General features: G+C 38.4%; 1 protein-coding gene across 3 annotated transcripts in view; it reads right to left on the bottom strand.

Annotated features, from left to right (window-relative positions):
- The window catches only part of CACNA2D3 (calcium voltage-gated channel auxiliary subunit alpha2delta 3), a 1591404-nt gene that overhangs the window by 160870 nt on the left and 1416927 nt on the right, over positions 1 to 13607 (bottom strand). For all 3 annotated transcript variants that reach the window (XM_073644583.1, XM_073644584.1, XM_073644585.1), the window contains one exon: positions 1724 to 1785. In XM_073644583.1, coding sequence (XP_073500684.1) covers positions 1724 to 1785 — 62 coding nt within the window. The remainder of the gene's footprint in view (positions 1 to 1723; positions 1786 to 13607) is intronic.

The raw sequence follows: 13607 nt of genomic DNA, 5'->3' as shown, positions 1-13607 counted from the left end.
CCTACGTCCAGGAAGATTAACCCGGTGTTTCATGTTTCTCTGTTGAAAAAAGCTGATGTGTCTGATGGTGACGCCTCTGCCACTGTTCCTCCGGTGGTGGAGGACGGGGAATATGAAATTTCCCGCATCCTAAATTCTAGACGGTATAGAGGGAGTTTGCAGTATCTCGTCGCTTGGAAGGGTTTCGGACCTGAGGATAACTCATGGGTGAGGGCGGATGATGTTTCTGCTTCCAGACTTGTCAGAGCGTTTCACAGGAGGTTTCCTGGTAAGCCTGGGCCTAGGGGATCCGGAGGATCCTCTTAGAAGAGGGGGTACTGTTAGAACTCTCCTGTTAGGTTTTTTTTAGTTTGCTGGTCACACGACCATTTTTGCCTATTTAATCCGACTCCGCCCTCCTGGTCTTGCTGGACTTCATTGTATTTACTACTCTTGAGCTAGCTTGGTGCTCTGTTGCCGTTCTCTGTTAGTTTTGCTAGGTCTTCTGACCTCTATGCTTTTTGTTGTGTGTTTGTCTTTGACTGCTACTATTTCTGCTAGGAGGTGTCCAACTTATCCCAGTCCCTAGTTCTTGTAGGAATCCCTCCCTCACATCTATAGGTCTTCGTTCAGACTAGCCGAGGACTTTAGCGGGTCTGATCGCAGGATCAGGTTCCCCGTTACATCGTAGGGATCTAGTTTAGTTCTATTGTAGGGACAGTTCTCCTGTCTTTCCTTAGTCCCTGTAGCAGATCATAAGAATTAAAGGAGTTGTCCACTCCTTAGCATAGACCATCCATATCAGATTGTTGAACGTCTGACACCCCAACCAATTAGTTGTTACCAGCTCCGTCAGTGACTGGATGTAAAAACTGGATGTAGATGGAGACGAACATTACAGCTAAGTAAACTGTTTTGTGTCTACTCCCATGTACTGCAGTTCGGCTCCTACTCATTTGGAGCTGGGGGTTGCCAGGTGTTGGAACCTCACCAATCTAACATTGATCACCTATCTGATGGATTATAGTAATGGATAACCCCTTTCAGGGGCAGACATGCTATTGGTGCAACCTGTGCAGCCGCACAAGGGTCCATGAAGTGAGGAGGTCCATTCCACCTCCAAAGCGGGTAGAATGTTGCATTATTATGGTACATATATTTTTCTTGCACAGGGGCCCATTTCTATCTGTGTCTGCCTTTAATATAATATTTGTGATGATTATTCAGGTTAGTTTATCTCTAGAGTTGAGCGAACTCGAAGTTACAAGCTGGGGGTCTGTACCGGGCACTCAGTGTCTGATGCAAAAGTCCGAACCTTGACTTCTCTCGGAATGTTCAATGTTCGGAGTTCCAGGGGAAGTCCGGTTGATAGAGAGAGAATTTTTTCCAGATGCAAAGTTCAGGTCTCCATTGCTTTTAATAGGGTTCGGATACTATTCTGGTACCCGATCAAAGCTTTAGATTGAAGTTCAGGTCAGGTACCAGAACCCGAACTTACACGAGTCCGCTCATCCCTATTATTGCAAGTTGAATTATGAATGTTTTTGTCTGTTGCTGTATTTTTCTTTCTCTTTAATTTTGTAACATTTCGTGAGCTTTTTACATCGCCCCCTGATACACATACTGTTTTTTTCTGTTTTATATATTCAAAACAGAACAACAAAACAATGCAATTATGCAACAAATGGCAAGAAATAAAAATATTATATTCTATTTAGCAGAACGGCAGCTGACTTCACCTTACCTGTCTGCTGGCAATCGAGAATTTTCTTTGGAAAAATTCGAGCTTCATTTGAATACCAACAGCTGGAAGAGATTTAAAGATTCACTTTAGAAAAATTAGGAGAGAACAAAAAAAATGAAAGAAGAACAGATGCCACAGGGCTATTTAGACAGCTATGTGCAGAGCAGAAAAACAATCAATATCTAACCTAAAGGGGATTTAATAGTTTGGAATAAATAAAATTAAACCAATGAAAGCTAACGGCTTAATATATACTCTAGGATTCGGAGGACTAGGAGTGTGCCTTCATGGTAGGAGCCAATTATAAATGTTGTCCTGATTCATTACTTGCAATTTATTAAAGTCACTTTCCTTTTTGTCTTATGGTACAAGTTGCCATTTTTGGTGCCAAATTCATCAAAATGTCCCACGTGATTCATAAATTTGGCGCAAAGTCCAAAAATGTTTTTTTTCCTTTAATGAACTGGTTTTGGCGTCAAAAGTCACAACTAGGGATGAGCAGACCCGTGGAAGTTTGGGTTCTGGTACCCAACCCGAACTTTAATTTAAAGTTCGGTTCGGGCACCAGAACTGTACCCAAACTTAAACCAGAACTTGAACCCCATTGAAAAACAATGGAGACCCGAACTTTGGAACTGGAAAATTCTCTCTCCGGGAGAAGTTCGTGTTCAGAGTTTTGCACTGAACACTGAATGTCCAGTACGAACCCCGAACTTTTAAGTCTGTGTTTGCTCCTCTCTAGTTGCAATATTTTCACCAAAGTACTGGCGTACTCGAAAGTACACCAGGGGGAGACTGGAGTTAAATTGCGCCAAATTTTGTGACTTTTTAAAAATCGCAATAGATGAATCAGATGATAACATCTTGAATCGCTACATTTCGCCCACAAAACAGCCGAGCACATTTAAAACAGACTTTAAAAAGGCGCAAATAGAATAATGAATTAAGTGGAAACAAAAAAAAGAAACAAAACTAGACAAAAAAGGGCCTCAAAGGCAACAATGAATCTGGACCGCTATGTCTGATCGATTATTAATATGCCTTAAATGTTTAATTATATTTACATTACCAGTCAAAGATTTACCAAACTGGACGAAAAATTCTTCTTTGGTCAGTGCTTTGGTATTGTGCTAAGAATACTGGACAAAATATTAAAATCAGTGGTGCTTCATTATTGGATAAAGTCATGGGATGAACTGTAATAGCAGACACAGGCCATGGATGAATGGTGGCGCTGTTTCTGTAAAAAAAAAAAAGAAGATTCTGCTTCTAATCCAGGAAAACCCATGTCATTATTGTATTTTATGTGTTGCTGTTTTTCTGCTTGAGCTGCACATTTGATCTTCGATGGAAAATACTACATGTAAGGATGAGCTTCCACTGCTGCAAATAGTCCTGGGAATTAATTCCGAATGTTCTCAATTATATGATATCTTGCCCAGAAACCAAAGCCAATGTATGTATCAGTGCTTGGTGACCTAAGTGGACACGTCCTGATTACAAGACTCCTATGATTATGGATGACACTTTGGATTTGACTTTTGCAGGGTGAACAATCAGCTCATTTTCCGTAAGGAGAACTGTCAGCTGTACACGGGCAGCTTAAGCTTCTTCCTCATCTTCAAAGTAATGTTAACCCGACTTCAGAGGTCACCGGAGATCCAAATTTGTTCTACAGATCAAAGGTAAAATGTAAACTTGTCATTTTACCCTTTATGGCAAACATATGGGCATTGTGTGCGCGGTAATGCCCCAGTTATGAAAATATTTTACTGGATTCCTTTGCAAATCTGCATCTTTCTTCACCTCTTTTACGTGGCGCATTAACATGACATGTCCGTGTAAGGACGGGAAACCAAACGTTGTTTAATGCAGAAACTGAGGAGGAATCCAAGAGTGAAGCCAATTCATCGAGGTTAATGTTTGCTGAGTGGTTGTAACTTTCAGACTTAAAAAGGAAAGACAAGGAAAGCTTCACTGACCAAGTGTTTGCGTAAATGGTCTGTGTCGGGCATGCAGGAGAAGGAAAATGTGTAAAATACTTTTCATGGATGTTATGAATGTTTTTATGATATTTACACTTTTTGAACATCATTTTTCAATTTATAAAGCAAAATGATCGAGTAGAAAAATTGAGTAAATGCTTTGCATTAGAGCTCATTCTGTGGTCAGTGATTTTTTTTTCACAGTCCGCATTTCATCAGTTGTTTTGGATCGGATTTTCATCAACAGTGTCAAATGTTATCATCAGAGTTTCAGCACTGTCAGATGTTACCATCAGAGTTCCAGCAGTTTTTCTCGTAAGAAAAAAAAAATTATGTAGGTTTCGCAAGTTTTTTCTAACGATCATGGACGGTGTCCGAATACTGTCTGATTTTTTTCACTGACCATAGACTTGCATTGACAATACTCAGATCAAACTTTTAGCACATTGACAAACCACAATGTGATCACAAGGGTGTGATGTTTATCTATGCCACCTGGGAACTTAAAGTCCATCTGGTCTACCAATGTCTGTACCTGTGACACTGACAGGCAAAGATGCTTTGACATACCACATCTTTCAATGCAATGTAGGCACAATCAGTCCCTTAAAGGGGCACAAAATATTTTTTTTAATATAATTAAGTAAAGGATAAAAAAGTGCCACATAAAAGTTAAAACAAGAAAAAATAAAACAAAAACTATGTTCACACATTGCGTTTTTGCTGCGTTTTTTTTCTGCAGGCTAAGCATGCTCTCTTGGCAGTAAAGAATCTGCTTACAAAGAACAGGTTTTGCTGCGTTTTTTTTGTCTCTTGTGCATGCTGGTAAAATTTAGTGCCCACCAAAAAAACATGATGCAATTTGCTTAGGTTTTTGCACCAAAAACGCAGCAAAACCTGATACCTACATTTTTTGTTGCATTTTTGCACTTACTCATTGTTTTCTATGGGTGAAAAAACGCTGCAAAAATGCTGCAAAAACGCTGAAAGAAGCAACATGCTGCAGTTTTCAAAAAAGCAGCAGTTTTTCCAGTTCAGTCAGAAAAAAAAAAACCAATGTGTGTGAATGAGATTTCATAACTTTTGCGGGTACTGTAAAACGCAGCTTAAAATTAGCATAAAAAAATGCAGCAAAAACGCAACGTGTGAACAAAGCAGCTTTTTACATAATAAAGTTACTTTTTTTGTCGTCTCACTGTACATAACAAAAAAATACATACACAAAATATATATAATAAAATAGTGCCAATAAAAACATCATCCTATCCTATAGAATAAACTACCTGCAAAAATATAATATTAATTTAAAAATAGAAAATATATTGCTGTCACAATGTAGCTATAAAAATGACTTTTTTTTTACTCTTTGCAAAGGTACTAAAACATGAAAAAACTATATTCTAATAAGTTTTCGAGTAAAGTTTACTTGTTATTTCGAAAGCTCAGTAAACAGCAGAAAAAAAGCAAAACAACAAAAACAAAAAATCAATTGTGTGTACTGTTTTAAGTATCAAGACAGAAATGCAATTTGTTGATAGATAAGACTCTGTTCACATGTGGAATAGGAGGAGAAGGAATAAGTGATCTATTATATCAGTTATGCAAACAGAATCGTCGGGGGGGAGGGGGGGATTGATACTGGTATCTGGTTTTTTAGAACAAAAAAAAAGTCCTGCAAAACTTTATTTTCCACTTTTAAAAAATGGAACCAAGGCAGACCTCATAATAATCAATAATCATTTCCACTAGACTGCTCCTAAAAGTGAGTTATTATGTATTAGAAAACGTTCTACCCTCTTGTAGACTCTTAAAGGCACAGGTCAGAACACATATACAGTATCTTCCTCTATAGTATCGCTCGAAGCTGCGACTCTCCAGATGTTCGAAAAACTACAACTCCCATCATACGTACGACATACGCTTAGGTTTATAGTTTTACGATAGGTCAAGGAGGGACAGTGCGCTACTGGTTGACATTATGGTGTTATCTCTGCAGTTGATCTCCCGATACATCAGGGTGTACAGAAACATAAATCCCAGTATAAATCATTTTAATGTTCAATACTCTTCCGTAATCCACCATTCTTAGGGTAAGAAGCTGGAGAGGATTGAGCACTAATCTGAGATACAGTGATTTTTCCTCATTATAAGGAAGGGAAACACATACACACAAAAACACATCGCTAGATCATTGTAACATGAATGAGCCGTCTTCATCCGGCCGGCCCTGTACTTTTCTATAACCTCATATGACTTTTTCCACTACGGCTTTCAATTTGTATGAGTTCATAGGATTGGTAAGAGAGGGTTATCACAATGGCAGGCAATTTATATATATATATATATATATATATATATATATATATATATGTATAATTGCTCTTGCTTATATGGCACTAGCATACAGTATATCCAGGCGCCATAAAGATATTGTCATCACTCGTATCAGTCCCTGTACAACAATGAGGCTCATACTCTAAATTCCATTTAAAAGGAATCTGTCAGCACTTTTTTACTATATAATCTGAGAGCAACATTATTTAGAGCAAGAAAGCCTGATTCCAGGGATGTATCACTTACTGGGCTGCTTGGTGTAGTTCTGATGGAATAGCTGTTTTGTCTGATATAGATGTAGAAGAGCTAAGACTTTTAAGTTGTGTATAACCCCGCCCACACTCCTGTGTGCACTGTGGTCAAGCTGCCAATCAGTGGTGGGGGGCGTGGTTACACCGATTAGCCTGACTAGTCTGCACATGAGATGTAGTTTTCTAGTGATAATCTTCTGCTGATAAAACACTGACTGTATTGAAACTAGAACACACAGTCTAATAAGTGACAAATCCATGTGATCAGGCTATTGTGCTCTATATTATGTTCCTCTAAGATTAAATAGCAAAAATCTATCATATCAAACTCAATCTTCCACACTCAGGAAGTCAGTTTAACAATACCAGTATGTTTTTGAAGCATGGTAGGGATTGGCTGCAGAGGGTGCCTCCCCCCACTGCCTTGTATGCAGTAGGACAAAGGATAATTAATTATGCCTTGGATAAAGAGGTGAGTAATCAGCTAACCTATAGCCAAAAATAGAACTGGTCTGCAGATTAACCCCTTTAATTTCTGCAAGATTTTTAAGACTGTTTCAGAATCATAAAGCTGTATTTACACTGAAAAATTATCGTGAACAAACACTCTTAAGAACACTGGTTTTACGATAATCTTTCAATATAATCAGACTGCCAATCACCCAAAAAACTCAAAACGCTAGCAGTGCAAAGGATCATTGTTCTCAGCATCACATTGTCCTGTGTAAACAGGACTTGTGCTGGCGAGAGCCATGGTGGCCTATGTGCCCATCGTTTACTGCGGTCTGCCTGTTTAAACAGGCTATTAAACAGCCGCTGATCTGTTAAAGATTATGGATCAGTGGTTGTTTAGTGACACCGATCAGACTGTGTAAAATGAACCCTAAGAGCATGTGCACACAAAGTTTTTTACAGTTGGGCAAAATTGACAAGATTTTTTGCCAGAAGTGTTATTGTGCTTATTTTTCAGGTGTTTTGTAAAGCAGTTCTTAAAAGTTTTTGGTTAGTTTTCTTAAGCAAATTTTGCACATCTTTGGAGCATTTTCCATCGTGTTGTTCTTAGACAACTTGCAGCCATTTTTTTAAGTCTATTACGCAATATGTTTAATACAAACTTTTTGTTAGGTGAAAAACGTTCTAAATGACACTCAGACCTTTCCCGGGCGTTGTTGTTTTTTTTTTTTTTCTGCCTTCCCATTGACTTCTATTGTAAAACATGAAGCCACTTCCAAGTGGAAACTGCCTGAAGAATGGTTCACTCACTTCTTTTAACCAGTTGATATTTTTGGAAATCTAAAGCAGTTACTTTGTCTTAAGCAGACACTCAAAAAGCCTGAACTTATGCACTTATGCACAGAAAGCCATTTTACACAGAAATGAATAGGAAGATTCTTTTGAGCATTTCCTGAGTGCTTTTTCAGGTGGTATCGAGAGCAAACCCTCCTGAATAAAAACATTGTGGGAACACATCCTAAAGTAAGGGTTACTAAATCTCTTATTAGATGTAAACATTCATTTTTTGGAACCTGTAGCAGTTAGCAGACGCTCAAAAGCCTGAACCTATGCACAGAAAGACGTTTTTACATAGAAATGAATAGGAAGATTCTTTTGAAAGTTTCCCGAGTGCTTTTTCAGGTGGTATCCATAGCTCTAAACCCTCCTGTAGAAAACATTGTGTGAATGCATCCTAACAGTAAGGGCTACTAAAGGTCTTGTTAAATGGAAACCTTTATTTCTAGATTTAGAGAAGAATGGGAAAGCTAGATTTCCATGCAGAAGAGGATAGTGTCTGGCCTTTGAAATTACATACCCTTCTCAATTCTTCCCATTGCAGTCTTTCTTATAAGGGATGGCCCAATCTTTACAAGAAGCATCATCTAACCCTCTCTGTGGGTTCTTGGTTTACTTCTAGATCACTTCAGAAAAAGTAGACCATGAGCTGAAAAAATGTGGCCCCTTCTGCTGTAGCGTGGCACACACAGTGCAATACAAAGGGTATGTTCGAATTGACTTGTTTCAACAATGAAGCTCATCATTTTTTTTACCTCAAGTACTCTCGCATCTCAAAAAACTCAAGATGATTTCGTAAATGGTCTTTAAATATTAACCTGCAAATTAAAAGCCCTTTGAAATTTTTTACCCAAATTTGGTAGAAAATACCAAAATGAGGAACTCTCATCTTATTCATCCCCACCACTCGCGTCCTGCTGGTTCCCACATTCTCTGCCAGTCTCGTCATCCTGGCCTCCAGCAATGATGTTTCGACACATCTGCTGCAGCCAGTGATTCGTCACATGTACTTGGTGAAACAACATCCCTGGAGGTCAGGATACAAAATCTGGCAGAGGAATTGAGAAGGAAAAGAAATCGCTAAGAATTAGTAAATAGTTTCAAGAGAAGATTAGGAATGATATGCATTCAATGACAACCTAGAACTCCTTCATCGCCTGGGATGAGATGGTCATGAGGACCCACCACCGATCTATACAGAACATATGCACACTCATTCCTAATTGCGTTGTAATATTTGTACACCCCCGATATACCAATAAGGTCAAACTTATTATCCCATAACATATGTGAAACATTCGATAAGACAGAGACCATAGAAATTGAAGGCAAAGTCGGCTCCACAAGGGGTTGTCTTTGACTGAACCTTTGAAGCTCCTTCCAAAGATTTGGCCTTCTGAAACATCCGATAGTGCTCTGATGAGCACACTGGTGGACACAGAAAAAAATGCCACCTATTGAAGAACAAAACATGGGTTTTGCAGTTCAATAGCTCATCATAATGCACAATTCCACCTGCTTAGGAGGTAGAAATGGACGCTATTAGATTTTGGGTCCCTGTGTGTTGCTCCAATGATATGTCTGCCCCTAGGTGGGCCATTCCAGCTTTGTACATATTTATAATTGGTCTTGTTTCTATGACCTCTTCATGATTCTGTGGATAGATGTTGGAAGATCCAAAAATGTATGGAACAAGGACCAAAAAAATTATTTAAAAAAAATGCATGTAACTATCTTTTTAGCAGAAACGCGTTTTAGTCCTATATGTCCCAGAAAGGTTAAATTTCTGCATTCTTACTTTAGATTAAAGAACGCTATTTTTTTCATTTTTCTTCTAAAAATGGAAGGAAAATTCCTTGTTCCACATTAAAAGCCAACTTGGAAATAAATATCCAAAGTACAATTGCTTCTTGAAGTAAGACACCAGCGTTTAAATCATTTGAAGATGTGTATCCTGTCCTTTCATCACTGAGATGGGAACATGAATCAGAGAAGGAGAGGGAGAGGGCATTTCCTCATGGAAAGCAAAAAAAATATAAAATCACAGGCAAATCTAAAGTAATCTGGCACCAGCCCTTGTCTTGTGTATTAAAATGCCTTGGAGCCCCAAAATATACAATGCGAGTTAAATGGTGCCCTCACATGTCGTCTGCGGAGCCTATCAAATATCTAACTCTGCAATTTACAGCGGGAATGTATACATTTACTGTATAGAAAACAACACATTTTATGGCTTGCGGGATACTTAAAATAATTCTCATGAATGTGGCAAAACAACCAACATTGACTGTAAAGCCAGAATGGTTATCTCGAAAATGAAATGTTTATAAGAAAAAAAAGAGAAACATGAAAATCAAAAGACATTAGTTGTTCATGGAACACTCCAGTATCTACAACTGATTTATTCCGACGGCACTGTTTAGAAAAAAAAAAGTACAATAGAATGTATTTGCCAGCAAATTCATTTTATCTTTGTGCCCATCCCTTGAACAAGAGTAATTTGACATACTGTTTTTCAGGTATTTATTGATTATTCTCTAAAATGCAAGTGAATAATTTTAAATAACTTTTCTAGTGCTGCACCAGTTTTCTGGAATGCACTACATCACAATATCTGGTTAATTCCTAATATTCACATTTTTAACTGCCCTGAAAACATATCTGTTTAGGCATTTTATCATATCAAGTCACTAATCTAACCAATCCTCTAATAGTTCTCTCTTCATCCTCAGTATATGGTCCTTTCTATGTTCTATTCGAAAACTCAGTAGCACTTTGTGTCTGGACATATACTGATCCTGGCTGTTGACATGGAGCTTTACATGAATTAGAAAGATGGCTGCACCATACGCCGCAGGCAGTTTTTACCCTCTGTCACCTCTATTTCCTCATAGATTGTAAGCTTTTCTGAGCAGGAACCTCACTATTCTTGTTTGAATTGATAAATTATGTATTACTCTGTAAAGTCTGATATTGTTTGTGTATGTACGCTCAGAATTGTAAAGTGTTGAAGAATATGTTAGCACTAAATAAATATATAATACTACTACTACTACTACTACTACTACTACTACTACTACTAATAATAATAATAATAATAATAATAATCAACATAATAATCCTAAAAATAATAATAATAATTAGCATTATTATTAAAATTATATTATATAGGGTATCACAAAATCCCCAAAATGATTGTTTATTTTTTTCAATCTGGCAATTTGATGCCACACATCTCTGGATATGCTGAGCTGTGAGAAAAGGTTAAGGGAGGACACATCTTTACAAAAATATATACACAGAAATGGGAGGAAGATAATGAGATAGATAGATAGATAGAGATGGATAGATAGATATGAGATAAATAGATAGGTATAGTGATAGATAGTCCAATATAAGTTTCTCAATTGGTGCATATTAAAGATAGTATATATCTTGCTAAATAGCTAGCACCTACTGGTGGAAATCTAGGTTAGGTCGTTTAAACATAGATAAATACTTGAAGAGAGAAAATACGACCATATCAACCCAAAACAATTATAAAAATTAACTTTTATTCATAAATAGTATAAAAAGTTTACTTCATAGTTAATATAAGGCACAATACAGAAAGACACATATCATGTAGAAAAAACCGTCTCACTGAAGGGACGATGTGGTCCACATATGAAAGGGGGCCTCGGCGCCACAGCAAAAGCATATATATCTAGTCCTTCATCTGTCATACCAATAAAGAGGACTATCAGATGGCCACAGTGTAATATCCATAATAATATCCATATAGTAGTGCATATCACAAGTAGTATCAAAGTACTTAAAAATACCTCATAGAGGACTCATAATCAATACTGTCAGAATGCCATATGCCAGCAGCTAAACTGTGCTTTTCATCATATCAAATGCTACATAAGAGACACTAATAATAGCCACAATGATACAATTATGGTCAAAATATGACGGCTAAAAAGATTCAATTAATTGAATTTATACTGGCAGAGTCTATATCGGACAAGTATAAAGATAAATAGGTACAAAATAGGGTAAGAAACAAGTACTGCATTGTATCAAGAGGATACGACCTAACCTAGATTTCCACCAGTAGGTGCTAGCTATTTAGCAAGATATATACTATCTTTAATATGCACCAATTGAGAAACTTATATTGGATTATTGTGTCTGTGTTATGCACAGAATTTTTGTTTCCAATAGTGATGGACTTTAGAGCCAAGGAAAAGACCTGGCTCGGTCAGATGGATCAGGTATTTGGCGCAGGCAGTGCGGAACCACAGGTGGAGAGTGAGCGGAGCTGGGATTCTCAGGTCCGGTCCATTCAGTCATTAATTTTGAAGCGGACTAAGCTGTGGTGGAATAGGGCCTTCCTACAGAGGTACATCACCAATAAACTTATCCCGAGAGGTCTGAGAGTTCGGGTGATCCCTACATTTGTGGTGGACGATACAGATTTCATCTCCAGTTGGGAAGACCATTGTAATACGTGTTCGTTTGGATTTATGCGATTACTAATTGATCTTAACACTAAGGCTATTACAGCTCTGGATGTTTCTATTGATGAAGCACAGAATACACTCAGAAGTAGTTGCCCGAGTGAGAAACTTCAAGAATTTGACGCACAAATTGATAAGAACTTGGATTTATGCGTAAAAAAACTTCATGACACCAAAGCCAATAAAATGGCGAGGGATCAAAGAGATTTCTCTTCTAATATGGTCTACCACTGGAGAAAGACGAATATTCAACATTCTGTAGTACAACGTTCTTCCTCCATCACATCATGTTCATCTCTTAGTGATTCATCTAGCATCACGTCTTCCTCCGTGGTCACACGGTCAGGACTAAGCCTCAAGAGGACACGGGATACGAATTTCCATCCCTACAGACGTAGACAGTCTAGACAGTCGCCCATGGACAGTGGGGACAACAAGGTAATCAACCTTAGTAGTTACAAACTTACTGATATGGACCTTGCTCTGTTAGGCAGGGGTCTTTCCTTCTCGCCTAAGAGTAATTTTGATGTCTTCTCTGCCATCAAGGACCTCCATTTATTTGCGAGGTCTTTGATGTTCAAAAAACACTTTTTTGATGAGACACAATTTAATCTCTTTCCAACAGAAGAGGAACAAGTAGCCTTACGTACGTTGGATGAACTTTCCATGGAACATAATATGGAAGAAGGAGGTAAGATCCCTGCATCTATTAGAGTAAGGTCCAAGAAGTTTCCCCCACTGTCCACGTGCGCCAACATAGACTTATTTGTACAAGTGGTCACGAGAGAGTTTGAACGTATGCCACGTTATATAGAGAAGGACAACCTAACCACACAGGAGCGGGACCGCCTTCGGGCTCTCCAGAGCCTCCCTAATATAGTGTTGAAGCCGGCCGACAAGGGTGGGAACATCGTGCTATGGCCAAAAGACATGTATGAGAGAGAGGCCTTTAGACAGCTTCATAATAAAACCTGCTATAAATGCTTGACATTTAATCCTCTGGCCTCCTTCTCATCTCAACTGTCTAAAATTATCCACAAAGCCGTAGCCGATGGGATCATCACTGCCGGACTGGCTTCAGCACTATTGATTAACGAACCGACGATATCTACATTCTACTTGTTGCCCAAAGTTCACAAGAATATGTCCTCACCACCTGGGTGCCCAATCATCTCTGGAACAGGGAACTTTCTAGAGAATGTCAACCGATGGATTGACAGTAAACTTCAGCCGCTAGTAGAAAGTCTTCCATCATTTCTTCTAGACACAGGCGATCTACTTAAGAAAGTGGATGGATTGTACCTGGACCCAGAGATGATCCTTGTGACAGGAGATGTGGAATCACTATATACTAACATTAAACATGTGGATGGTCTAAGAGCCTGTGCGTTTTTCCTCAATACCTCTAACCTACCAAGAGATATTGTCGACTTGGTGATGTGCCTTTTGGAGTTTTCCCTTACCCACAGCTTTTTCACCTTCAAGGGGTCCTTCTACCTACAGCTCCAGGGTACAGCAA

The sequence above is a fragment of the Phyllobates terribilis genome, unplaced genomic scaffold (assembly GCF_046119375.1).
Source record: "Phyllobates terribilis strain yellow unplaced genomic scaffold, ASM4611937v1 Scaffold_8__6_contigs__length_399053987, whole genome shotgun sequence".
In the NCBI taxonomy this organism is placed as follows: Eukaryota; Metazoa; Chordata; class Amphibia; order Anura; family Dendrobatidae; genus Phyllobates; species Phyllobates terribilis.
The sequence above is the reverse complement of the archived record's forward strand: the minus strand, read 5'-3'. Positions and strand labels throughout refer to the sequence as shown.